Raw genomic sequence first — 14,006 nt, 5'->3', positions numbered from 1 at the left:
ATTTTTTTTTAGATCATAGAGGGACCTGTATAATAGATAATGTTACAATTTTGCTATTACATACTTGGAATGACAAAACGAAGTAAAAAACTTTCGTTGTTTAACTTTCTTATCTGAGGGAGCTACTTTTGATCACTTTTGGGCTAATTTTGCCGATTTTTCGAACTTCGAGATATCTAACTAATAAATGTTCAATAAAATATATATAAATGATTTAAATATACAGGGTGTTCCACAAATTATTCTAACAGCCGAAAATGAGGGGTAGCTGAGGTCATTTGAAGTAACTTTTTCCTTTGCGAAAATGCAATCTGCGTCTTTGTTTACGATTTATTAACGGAAATCACTGACCAATGGGAGGTGACGGCGCGAAGTTCGAGAGCCCGCAGAAAGAGGCTTTGACAGATGGTCGGGACGGACTCGAGCCGCGTTCGAAGTATTGAACAAATCACGAAGCGAGAACTTTCCGGATTTTTTTTTACAGTGATATTTTTATGAAAAACGCTGTTCACCTTTACTTTAGAACGTCTGAAGAATATTTACTAATTTTTCGGACCCGAAATAGTAAGTAATTTAACCGTGACGGCCGTTTTAATTTTCTAGTGTGCATGACACCTTGTCTGTAACGTATGAAATTTTTAAACATGTGGTGTACAGTGAAGATTAACAAAGTACGTAAATGTGGTCAATGCACTATCCCCCACACATTTCCGTGCATAAAGTGGATTTTACAACTAAATGGGTGAGTATCTTATTGATAATATTCTTCATATTTCTCTGACAAACATATCCCTCACGTCCTTTAACACGATTATTATTTATTAAATTAGCTTTGAGAATCATTCGAGCCATTGCTGCATCAAATAACCGTACTAAAATCCATACAACATAAAAACAACGTTAAATACATAAATAACAATCGACGAATAAAACCTGGTAAATAGAAAAGAACGGACTAAAAATTCTACGAAAACGTTAGAATTTACCAAAAGAAAGATACGTGGCGATCATATTTCACGGCATATTCTGGCCGCATGACGTACCGCCAAATTTCCAGAAGAATTCATGTTCGTCCCGGTGCGCGCATCAACCAAAAAACTAATCTCGTTTCGAATGGAATCGAGCGAATTGTTTCACGTCGGGGAGAATGATTCTCGGCTGGCAGGGCGCGACGAATTTAAAGTTGATTTCGCATAAAACGCGTACAGGGTATCGCGAGAGCCGCCCGTATCTCGGCTACAGTCCCATTATTTCGCGGCAGCCATATTGGTTTCATGGGGGTCCACGGGGGTCCACGGGAGCTAGGGGGAAATCGAAAAATCGGTGACGATCGGCCGGCCGCGGCCGGTTCGGTATCGGTGTTTCTATTACGCTCCTGTCTCGGTGCCGTTCGCGGAATCACGTTATTTTAATAGCGACAGTGGAACAAAAGACTGTATCGAACGGTCCTCTCGATTTGTGCACGCGTGCGTGCTGCGCATCGTGGGAAATCTGGTCGTTAAGCGGATAGGTTCGCGTCGATGACGGAAATATAGTCGCGATCCGCGTCGTAACCTACCGTTATCTCGATGGACCCTTAAATTATTCGGTTGATTGCTGTTGCCGCACCGCGGACGCGCTGGAACCCCGTTCGAATTTCCCGCCAATCGGCCGTGATCGCCGCGATGGGCGCGCAGAGCTCCAAGAGGTGAGCGAAACCACCCGCTCGAGGACACTTATTAGGCCGCGGTCACGCTTCCGGCCGTGATGATAACCGACGACGAATTTTATCTCGTAGATTCCGATCTCATTTACACGTCGCGAGACGATCTTTTCTCGATCTCGTTGTCGGTTCTTCGAAGATTTCAGTTTGAAACTCGAATTGGTGGGAGATGAGTTTCTTTCTCAGCAGACAAATTATCGCGTTTGAGAATTTTTCCCGGTGTAACTTGTGACGAATTTTTCGCACGAATTTTTCGTAGAACGATTCTGTAGACTCTCGCGATCGTAACCGTATATTTTTTTACTATATCATGGAGCAATAAACATTTTTAAATGACGCTCGAAAAATGCCAGACACCGCTGACGTACCTTTTTAATGGGGACCGCCGTCCGATTGATTTTAAAAGCTAACCCTTTGCACTCTAATGGCGACTCTGAGGTGCCAACAAAATTTACCGCACTATAATTTCAAGTAATTTTTACGTTACTGAAGCTGCTTTTTTTTAAATGCAAATAAATAAAAATTATGGCTAATATTAGGAAATATATTTTGCTACCAATATTTTAGGGCATCGTTGGTCAGAATTAAAATTTTTCGTTGAAGATGGTCTCAAATTTTATTTCATTTTCAATTTATTAATAATTGATGATTATTTCAATGGAAATTCCATAGAAATCTTTGGAATACCAATTTTATTTTACATATAAATAAATATAAATTTGAAATGATTATGTCTAAAAATATAGCAGCAATTTCCTATCAAAAAGAATGCTTTCGTGGCCTTGCGGCTCGTTTTTGTAGTTGTTGACGATCGTTAACTATAAAAACGAGCCGCAAAGCTCGAATAATTGTATCTCCTCTTCCCAAATTGTCCATTTTTGTTTCTAAGCTGAGCATCAATTAGGGAAAATTTACTGTACACATAACAATTCCATACTTGATATATAAGGAAATTCATTTATTTAATAATAAGAAAGTTATGTATTTAATGTATCAAGAATGAAAAAAGTAATTGAAATAATTTTTAATTAGTTATTTAATATTTTCGGGGTTATTTTTATTAAAATTGTATAATTGGTATAACTGCGGAATCGAATGATGCGTGAGCAGTGAAAATCAATGTATTCAATGATCGGATGCTGCATGAGAAGTGAGAGGCGATTGAAATTGTTATTTACATATGTCGAGAATTTTGTGCGTGAAATTAGCGTAAATATTCGCGTGTATATTTTAATTTTTTGTAGAATCAATTGACAATATAAATTGATGAAATTTGATTATCAACAGTACACAACAATTCTGAAATTTCTTCGACATTTTGCATTTTTTGAAAATTCCTTAGTAACATATTATTTAATATCACCGAAATTCAAATTGCTGTAAATTTTCGCATTAGCATTGCTGAAATCAAAATTCGTATTAATCTAACATTAACTGGTGGCATTCAAATTGTAATTGCTATAAAATTAACATATGTTATGTAGTCTGGCTAGAATTTACTACTGCTATAATTTATATTATTTACTATTATAAATCGATAAAATATGATTATCAACAATATTGAACAATATAATTAACAACTCTAAAAATGCTTATGATATTTCAATTCTTATTTTAAATATCACGAATTTCACTGGAAAATCGATATATGTATCTATGTAAACACTGTGATTCTAATGGTTGTTGCACATTAGAAAACATACAGGATATTCAAAAGTTCGTGAAGAATTGAAATTTCGTTCGAAGAATCACTGTTCCTGTCAACAACCAAACTTCGACTGAGGAATAATTACCCTTCCACAAAATTTAACTATTTCGATCCCTTCATTATAAAGTTTTTAATTTTCCTATAGCCTCGGGCTATTTATAAATTTCTCGGAGAAAAAATTTTACAGATTCTCCGACGTAATTAACCCCTTACAATACGATTTCTTTCATTGTCATGTTGATTAGCATACTCTACACGAGACAGAAAATTTATATTTGTTACATTATATGACTGCATTGTTTTAAATGACAACATATTCAATTTTTATTGTAACATATTTTTGAACATTTAGTACATATCGAATATATATCATTCGAGCAAGGAGGGGATAGTTTCACCCTTAAAAATATAAACGAAGGAAAGAAATTTAATTTTTTAATATCTTTAAATTTTTATCTTAAATTTTTTTAATATCTGGTGCAATTTTAAAAATATGGAAGTTCTATCTCAAAGAAAATAAAAAGGGGTGCAAAATCTAATTTTCGCTGGAAGTAATTTCTTAATATCCAATAAAATTGTAGAAATATTTATGCAGAGAGGGAAACACCTACAAGATACCTTATTTATTCAGGAGGTAGTTTCGTACTACGAAAAATAAAAACATTTAATTTTCACTGCAAATATTTTGTTAATATACGGTTAAATTTCAGAAATAAACATGGAGATATGGTAATGTCTAGACATCGTTATTAAGGGGGTAGTTTCACCCTGAAAAAGGTAAGAATGGCGTGAAAAATTTAATTTTTGTTATAAACATTTTTTTAATGTCAAAACAATTTTGAAAACACATAAAGAAATAGAGTAAAATATACATATCGCAATTAAAAACGGGCTATTCCGCTCTAAAAAAAAATAGGAAAAGGGGATAAAAAGTACAAATTTTATTATACACATTATTTTAATATTTGATAAATTTGCTGAATATACAAGAAAATGGAATAACATCAGGATGTCGTTGTTAAAGGGGCAGTTTCACTGTGCAGAAAATAAAAAGGAGATGAAAATTTTGTTCAGGAGCAATTAAAAGTATGAAATAAAATTGTCCGACATTCGTACCGGCGATTCTCGTCAACCACCGCTAAAAATCATCGAAAAATCGTAAATTATCCGTCGCGAAGCGTGCTCTTATTATCCGTCTTATTATCCGTCGACGACGAGCCAGAACTAGCGTAATCGTCTAACTCCCGCGAAATTTGCCCTAATCGCGATCATCTGAAGCTCTAGTGACTCCGTGTCATTGTTACAAGTGCGCCAACGATATTTCACCAAGTTCTAATTTGCTGGATCAACCGAAACTTGCTGGACCAATTGAATTTCGGCGGCTGGGGGTCGCGCGAACATGATAATCACATTTCCGATTCGGCGCGAATATTTTTGGCTCTGTGCACTGCCGGCACTACACCATAAATCGCACGGAACGAAAAATGGTTCGATGGAACTCGAGCGATAAGCGAAAATGGAACATTGTTGGTCGTTTTTCAAATTCGCGTGCTTCTAATATGTTCGAAACGTTTCTCCGGCGTACGAAATCACCGTGATTCTGTGAAACGAAGTATTCCCTTTCCAACGAGTCCAAGAACATTGATCTGCGATATTTTGTTGCCAATTCATGGCAGTTTTGAAAAAAAGTGTCCAAGGTTAGTGTGATTTCTGAGGTCGTGGAATTCTAGGCGAACATTTTTTAGGGTGGTGTTCTTCGACTCATTTTAAAAGTCCAAGTTTCCAGTTTCGTAGCATCTTAATTCTTCTGTTTAATAAATTTTATTTCGTTAATACCCTGCACTGTAAATACAAATGTTTCCGTCTTGTCGATTTCTCATATTCGCATACGTCTGAGTGGTTCAAAAAATTGTTTAGTTCACAATTATTTTAACGAACGAAGTCTCCCCTTTCGAATGAGCCCGAAAATATTGATCTATGATTTTTGTTTGCCATCGTATAGCACCTTGGATTCTCTTCCGAATGAAATCCTGAAATTCAAAATATCGTAACTTTGTTAACAAAAAAAACTATAAAATGGTGTCCTTAGATACATTTCAAAGGGTGAAATCTTAGCTTTCGCGCCGTTTGGATTATTCAGTATTAGTGCCTTTGTATCTTTAAGACCCCCCATTCTAAGTAGAGATGGTAATTTTTTGGTTATTTTCAAATTCACATTTCTCTCATAATTTAAACTTTTCATAGCGATTGAAATGACTATGATCTGATAGAATGAAGTCTCCTCTTTCCATTGGGACCAAAAACAGTGATCTACTAGCTTTCCTTGCCATTTTCTGCCATTTTACACCATTTTATGCTACTTTATCCCATTTTATGCAATTTTAGGCAATTTTATGCTATTTTATACCATTTGATGCCATTTTCTGTGTACGGAAATTATTCAAAATTCAAGCAATGGATTTTCAAAAACATGTAATTCGCTATCCTCTCTACAATGATTGCAACTCTGTTACATAACGAATGTATTAGAGGCTGAGCAAAGCCGCTAATAGGATTCACGTCTGCATGCAATTCTGTTAAAGGGGTTTAATTGATTATTTTAGTTGCAGTCTGTTAATATCCGTTTTAACACGAGACCGCAAGCTTCTGTTAATCCACTAGATCGCGACGCGGATCGGAAATTACAGTGAGAACGCAGCAGTCAATCGGATGTGTGCACCACTTTGATTATTCCTCTATTGTAACTACATATCCGTATTTACAAACTTCCCTTTTTATTTATCATCGTATTATATTCATAAAATTCTGAACATTTCTTTATCGTTGCGTCAATATTTATTTTTAAAGAAATTGAAAACATACTGCAAAATTTGTTATCAATGAAGCAGACTGAGAATTTATTAATTGCTCAAGAATTTGTATACATTTGTCTACGACAAATGATACAAATTATTAACATTATATTTACAATGAATTATGAACAATTTTATTACAGCAACAATTGTTGACAATATATTTACAATGAATTACGAACAATTTTATCACAACAACAATTGTTAACAAGCCACAATTATTAATAGCGAGAACTTTGTATAATTATGATATTTGCATATTTTGAAAGCGTACGTTGCTAAACAGTAATTGTCGATTTTGGGTTAGCTTTCGTCACAGAGCATTTATTAGGCGATAAAGTCGTTCCAAATCCTGTTCTTTTAATAATAATCTACGAAAAGTAAGATCAATTGTTAATAATGGCAATAGAATTTTATAAATTTATGACGAAACATCATTATTCAAATGCAAAATGGTGGAATCATCGGAAGCCAAATTCGGTCATATTATAGAGTATTGTATTTGTATGTCGCGATCGACGTAGACAATTTGTATTTAACACAACCAAGCTGTGGATAATAACACAAGATAATAACAATAGCTAATAACGAAAAGAAAAGTGCTAATCGTGCGAACCGTTCGGTTTCCCTTTGGAGCGGCTTCGCGGATTGAATCCATTGAATCTAAATCGTCTAAACAAACTGCAGTCAACCGAATTGTTACTGCTAATCAAATCGGACGCACCAAAACCGCCGTCGCGCCGGTGTAAATGAAATTCAACGTGGCAGGCGAATTGGATTGGAATTATACGTTTCTAATTCCGCGTGTACGCGGGACATTACCAAGGTTCGATTAACCGCTGGCTAGTTCGAACGTGAAAACGACAAACCTCCGGACAGTGTTAATAACGGCGTCGTTTAAACCACTCTACAATAATCCATAGATCGCCGATTGGAATACAAACTGTTCCGAAATAACAATCAAGATATCGCATTTCAAAAATCGAAACATTTAGGTACCATAATCTGAAAAATTAAAAATTACAAATTCGAAAATCGAAGAATTTAGAAATCGGAATCTCAAAAATTAAAACATTTAGGAATCAGATGACTTCAAAATTCTAAATTTAAAAATCAAATGACATAAAAATCGTGAATTTAAAAATCAAAGAATTTATAAATTGCAATTTTAAAAATCAAATAACATAAAAATCGAAGAATTTATAAATTGAAATCTTAAAAATCAGGAAATTTAGAAACCAAATGATTTCAAAGTTGTTAATTTAGATATCAGAAGACTTAAAAATCGTGAATTTATAAATCGGACAATTCAGAAATTGAAATCTTAAAAATCGGAAACTACAGAAACCAGATAATTTCGAAATTGTGAATTTAGAAGTATGCGCATTGAAACATCGTACCTTTCAAAACGGCTGGATCGAGAAACTGCAAGTTTCTCGGAAAGGAAGAATGTGTTTAATCCCGGCGTATAAATATTTCCAATTTGTTTCTACGGCGGCATCGTTCCGCTGATATTTCACAGAAAAAGATGTTGGTTCCGAAGGAACGGACGCGACTTATTCATCACGACCATGAATAATAATCAGAAAAGAATAACTGCGATTCCGTGCGAACTTTATGAATTCCGGAATTCTCGGCGATTTGCTTTATTTATTTTACGTCGGCGTTGCGCCGCAACAATGCAAATGTTGATGCAAATGCGCGAGTGCCTGATCTCCGTTCCTTCATGAAGTGGCTTAAACGACGAGTAACCAGGCAGAAAAGTATAAATTTCATTGTTTTATTTCTACACTTTTCATTGATAAGTCGATTGATAAATCGACGAGATTCCAATAGCAATGCATAGCGAATATATTTTGGTCAATTGGTGTTATTTTAATCATTTCGATGATAATTCTAAAGATAATAATTTGAAGGATAATAATTTCAAGGATAATAATTTCAAGGATAATAATTTCGAGATCTATATTTCCAAAGATAACAATTTCGGAGATAACACTTTATAGAATAACAATTTCAAAGATAATAATTTCTAGGATAACAATTTCAAAGATAATTATTTCTAGGATCACTTCGAAGATAATAATTTCGAAGATAATAATGTCGAAGATGATCACAATGTCGAAGATAACAATTTCGAAGATGATAAGTTCAAAATTAATAATTCCAAAGATAATTTCGAGGATAATAATTGACAACTTCGGTCAAAATTATATTATCGTAATCGTGCTAAACACACGTAAATACTAAATAAAATATAATTTTCTTGATATCGCGATATCTTCTTTAAGAATCGTACAAGTTCTTTATTTTCTTGACTACTACAGTGAAGTCACGATGCTCATCCCCGATTCTCTCGCGGAACGGTACGTTATCCCAGCCAAAGTTCCTGTAATTGATCCTTTTAAAGACCTTAAAGCGGCACCTCCTCGCGATGATCTGCGCGTAATTGCAAGTCATGACGGCAGTCACTAACTTCGGTACGCCCAGGTAATGACGGATTATACTATCACCTCCAGTATCGGCTAATGGTACTTTCACATCTTCTCCACTACCCAGCGCATTGGCAACATCCACGGACAAGCACACTAAGCTCTCGCCAATATTTTGCTGCTGCATCTCCGGCAGCGTAGCCAGGAACATACACTCCATAATACAATCAACATCATAATATTCGAATAAATTTATCTGGTCGTTTATAGCAATCATCAAATCTAGGTAGGCATTGGCCGTGTGATGTTCACAATCTTCTCTGAAGCTCTCAAGCCAAGTCATTTCAGGAGGATGCCTGATGATCGGGGGAAGTCGATCGTACGGTGGTTGCCCCCACAACCACCGCGGGTCAATTTCATCTCTTTTTATTTTCTTAATTTTATTGAGAACGACACCAACAACTTTCTGAGTCTTGACTTCGATTGCGACAAGGCTGACACCGTCTCTAGTAACTGCCAAACACACCTCCTCGAGCGCTTTGACGCTACAAGGATCCGATAACAGATTTATGCCTTTGCAGATGCTCTCGTTGGGGAAAAAGCTTTTCCTTATTACTTCTAATGCTCCCTCCAAAGTATTCTCCGTCAGAGACTCGAACTCGATTTCTCCACCATTTATGGAGCCCCACTGAATGCAGGATTCAGTTGTAGTTCTGGAACTGAACGAAAAGAAACTATTAATTAGTATGCACGTATCTTGCAGCTTCTGATGGCGTGTGGTATAGTAATATTAAACGGTATATTAAACGACGGAAGCTTTAATCGAATCAAGTTTGCAGAAACGTTTGGAGATACAGTAATGTCTCCCTAACTGACGCTCGGATTACGCACAGAAATGGACAATCTCGGAAGAGGAGACACGATTACTCGAGCCTCGCGGCTCGTTTTTATAGTTATCGGTGAATCGACAACTTTGTAGACGACTCGTTTTTATAAGCGAATAAATTGGAAATATTTATACGCCAGGATTAAACACATTTTTCCGTTCCGAGAAACTTGCAATTTCTCGATCCAACCGTTTCGAATGGCACGATGTTTCAATGCGCATACTTCTAAATTCATAATTTCGAAATTATCTGGTTTCTGTACTTTCTGATTTTTAAGATTCCAATGTCTGAATCGTCCGATTTTCAAATTGACGATTTTTAAATTCTCTGATTTATAAATTTACAATTTCGAAGTTAGCTGATTTCTATATGATCTAATTTTTAAGATTTCAATCTCTAAATTCTTTGATTTACAAATTCACGATTTTTAAGTTCTTCGATTTCTAAATGTACATTTTTTAAATTATCTAGTATTTAAATGTTATAATTTTCAAGATTTCAATTTACAAAAATTTGAATAATCGTATCTCCTCTTCCCGACTTGTCCATCTTCGTGCACTATCCGAGCATCAATTAGGGAGAATTCTCCGTATCCGGCCAAACTAGAGGTTGATTCGTGTCTCGATGAAAAATATATTTTATTTATAAATATTTAAATTCGTAAAAATAAATTGTCTTTCTTATACCCGACACACGGAAAACATTAGTCAAAACAAGTGACTGAAGAATGTTCGCGGAAAAATATAGCAAAAATGTACGTACCATGCCATTTTAGTTCACTAAGAAATTGTCACTATGCTTCACTGGGAAAATTAACTGAGAAAATTCGCCGAAGTCTTCGCACTGATCACTGCTGTTTGCTGATTGCTGATTGTTGCTGCACTGATCACAGAATGAGTGTTTCCGTTGACATCGGCAGGCTATTTATACTGTCCTTGCTAAAGGACAGAACGTCCTAATCAGCAAGGACGAACAATGACAAAAGGATACTACCGGAAAAGATGCGCCAGGTATGAAAACGTCTCCCGTGGAAAACCATTAGCCACCGCTGCCGGCTATCAGGTAAGCACATGTACCTGCGATGACCGGTCGTGTCATACGGATTTTGCAAGGATTGGCTCGTTCGGTTAAATTAAAAAAAAAAAGAGAAGCGGCGGATTAGGCCGAGCCAGTGCAAATGAGTCAATGAAGGAACCATTGTAAACAGGCTCGCACCGAGCCTTGATGAAAATTATGATTTGCAAGGGAAAGCAGAACCTACCGGGACTAAACAGGGTCTGGTTATTTACGGTAAATAAATAAAACAATATCTTATTTTAAGTTTAACAATGTATAAATATGTTTGACGTTCAAAATAAGAAACGAGACTCCTATTTTATTTATTGTTATTATTAATAAACAAAATTATATGGATTAATAGAAAATATATTTCAAATGATATTTAAAATTTCATAACTGAAATTAAATGATTATTACAATTGACTAATTATGAAAATGATGTAAGTCCATTTAAAGCCAGCAAACATGTATTATTTTGATTAAATTACATATTGATAAATTAGTAGTATTTTGTTTTTTTTGTACATAATATAACAGCTGTCTGTTGAAACGAACGACGTGATATTATTTCATGTGGTAAAATGATATAAATGCAATGCATATGCGACAAATGAACGCAAGTCGCTAGCTGAAATCTACACATGCATTCGACTGTGCACTAGCAAAAGTCCCGAAAAGCTGTTATTGAAATTAATTTCTCAATGCCATAAATAAAGTTTTTATTTTCAAATAAAACTTTTTTTAATAATCGCTCTATTTGTCATAGCGTGTCATAGCGTATTGGGGATCTCAATTTTGTATCGCGCCTCGGGCACCAGTACGCATTAATCCGCCAATGCTTCAGAGGACTGTTCATTTCGCCCTTGCTGAAGAACAGAGAACCTCGTATTCGTCAAGGACGAACAATGCCGGCGAAAAAGATGCCGGGCATGAAAATGCCTCGCGAATACAACCCTTGGTCGCCGAGGCCGGCCATCAGCTATATGTATACAGTGACTCCCACTGATATTCGAACACTTTTCAAGGTGCTATTTTAACTTTTTTAAAATTAGAGTAGACGATTTGAATTTTTTTTTAGATCATAGAGGGACCTGTATAATAGATAATGTTACAATTTTGCTATTACATACTTGGAATGACAAAACGAAGTAAAAAACTCTCGTTGTTTAACTTTCTTATCTGAGGAAGCTATTTTTGATCACTTTTGGGCTAATTTTGCCGATTTTTCGAACTTCGAGATATTTAATTAATGATTGTTTAATAAAATATTTATTAATAATTTCAATATATATCATTAGTTAATTATATTTATTAATAATGACAAAATCTATAAATTTCGAATAATTCTTTTGAAATATGAAATTTAATTATTTAATAATAAAAAAGGATGTTTATATTATGAAATCTAACGAAAATGTAAAAAATGCGTCTTGTAGATCTCGGTAAGTTATACGCATGCTGAAAATTTCATTGAAATCGTTTAACGCAATGGTAAGTTACAAGCGTTAAAAGATTGTAAAAATTGCAAATTTCTCATACTTATTGATCAAAAGTGTAAAAGGTCGGAACAAAACTGCGATTTTTGCGATCATTAATTATTTACAGCTCGTACGAAGGTCAACCGATTTCAGTGAAATTTTTAACATGTACATTACTTATCATTATCTAAATAATAAATGTATAATTATAATTATTAATGTTATATAAATAATAAATTAAATTTTTCAAAATAAAAAAAACACTATTTTCAAAATTAACCATTGAGAAACGATTAAGATTTCCGAATGATTCAATTTGTATTGCGCTTGTCCTCTCGATGATGAATTGTAGACAATATCGATCTATCCGTGGGAAGCAGTATTTTCGTGAAAACGTTATTCTCCCTTATACATTTTAGTATTTTACAGTATTATATATCGCCCGCAGTCGTTTGCCAAAAGTAGAGTCGGTGGCGAGTTTTCGTCGAGTCCCTCATTTCTTTCTGCTTCCTACGAGACAAAACGCTTTTCTGATTTATTACCTGCTACGGTTAATCCTTGGCATCCGCAGATATTTTCGATGTAACGATCAGACGCAACCATAAATTCGGGTCTACTCACGCGAAAACGGACACCGTTCGGAGTACTGTTTCGGATTTTGTTTAAATGTGACTACGTTGTAGCTTCTAGCGACTTCGAACATATTTCACAAAATCTTAAAAATTTTCTAAATTTCCCCTTTGACAGGCCCGTGAAACAAAGTCGGACGTTAAGTTAATTATAATAATAAAATGGAATTTATAATAAAATGAAATATAATAATATAATAATTTTACCGAAAACGATTTCTAAAATGCCATTTTTTAAATAATTTATTAACACTTATTGGACAAAATTAAATTGTATTTAACAAAATTATTGAATTAAATTAACGAAAATTGTTTATAGTTATATAATTATTATTATTATTGAAAATTAAATCATTTAATTAAAGAAAATTATTCGAATGCTTTAGTTGCTAATTTAAAAAATCGTCAACTTCTCATGTTGTTTCGAAAATTTTTAAAAAATTAGTGTTTTCCTCAAGGTTGTTATTATCATTAAATATATTTTGCTACGTATTTTCCTAGAATTAAACAGTTTAAACAAACATCAGATATTAATGATTATAAAATTGAATACCCGGAACAATTTTTAGTAAGTTACTCCAACTCGAAAAATTTTTCTATAAAAAAAGGTCAGAGTCTCGTGTTTTTTTCCAAAAAATTCTTAAAAATTGCTTAAAAATTAGTATTAAGCTCAATGTTGTCGTGGACAAGAAATATTAATATTTTCTTGCAAACGTAAAAATACGCTCGCTCCAGATAAAAAATTGTTTAAACAATCACTTCATACAATTATAAAATTGATCACCCGTGATGCTCGTCGAGCCATTGCTGCATCAAAAAACCGTACTAAAAACCATACAACATAAAAACAACATTAAATACATAAACAACAATCGACGAATAAAACCTGGGAAATCGAAGAACGGACTAAAAATTCTACGAAAACGTTAAAATTTTCTAAAAGAAAGATACGTGGCGATCATATTTCACGGCATATTCTGGCCGCATGACGTACCGCCAAATTTCCAGAAGAATTCATGTTCGTCCCGGTGCGCGCATCAACCAAAAAACTAATCTCGTTTCGAATGGAATCGAGCGAATTGTTTCACGTCGGGGAGAATGATTCTCGGCTGGCGGGGCGCGATGAATTTAAAGTTGATTTCGCATAAAATGCGCACAGGGTATCGCGAGAGAGCTGCCCTACTGTCCCATTATTTCCCGGCGGCCATATTGGTTTCATGGGGGTCCACGGGGGTCCATGGGAGCTAGCGGGAAATCGT

At 34.7% G+C, this 14,006-nt stretch overlaps 1 protein-coding gene across 1 annotated transcript; it reads right to left on the bottom strand.

Annotated features, from left to right (window-relative positions):
- Positions 1–4,029: 4,029 nt before the first annotated feature.
- On the bottom strand, positions 4,030–10,458 carry LOC143262724 (uncharacterized). Its single transcript, XM_076528254.1, has 3 exons — positions 10,344–10,458; positions 9,007–9,413; positions 4,030–4,055 (listed from the first exon to the last, which is right to left on the bottom strand). Exons 1-3 carry the CDS (start codon positions 10,349–10,351, stop codon positions 4,030–4,032), a joined length of 441 nt encoding a protein of 146 aa, XP_076384369.1. The 5' UTR covers positions 10,352–10,458.
- Positions 10,459–14,006: the final 3,548 nt, after the last annotated feature.

This window comes from Megalopta genalis, unplaced genomic scaffold (genome assembly GCF_051020955.1).
Source record: "Megalopta genalis isolate 19385.01 unplaced genomic scaffold, iyMegGena1_principal scaffold0203, whole genome shotgun sequence".
Lineage (NCBI taxonomy): Eukaryota > Metazoa > Arthropoda > Insecta > Hymenoptera > Halictidae > Megalopta > Megalopta genalis.
This window is presented reverse-complemented; position numbering and strand designations above follow the sequence as displayed.

What these genes read in the sequence shown, in the direction of transcription:
- LOC143262724 (XM_076528254.1), bottom strand. An exon ending in TGAGAGCTTCAGAGAAGATT is followed by an intron (nt 4,056 to 9,006) that starts GTGAACATCACA and finishes TATTTTTCGTAG; the next exon opens with TACGAAACTACCTCCTGAAT.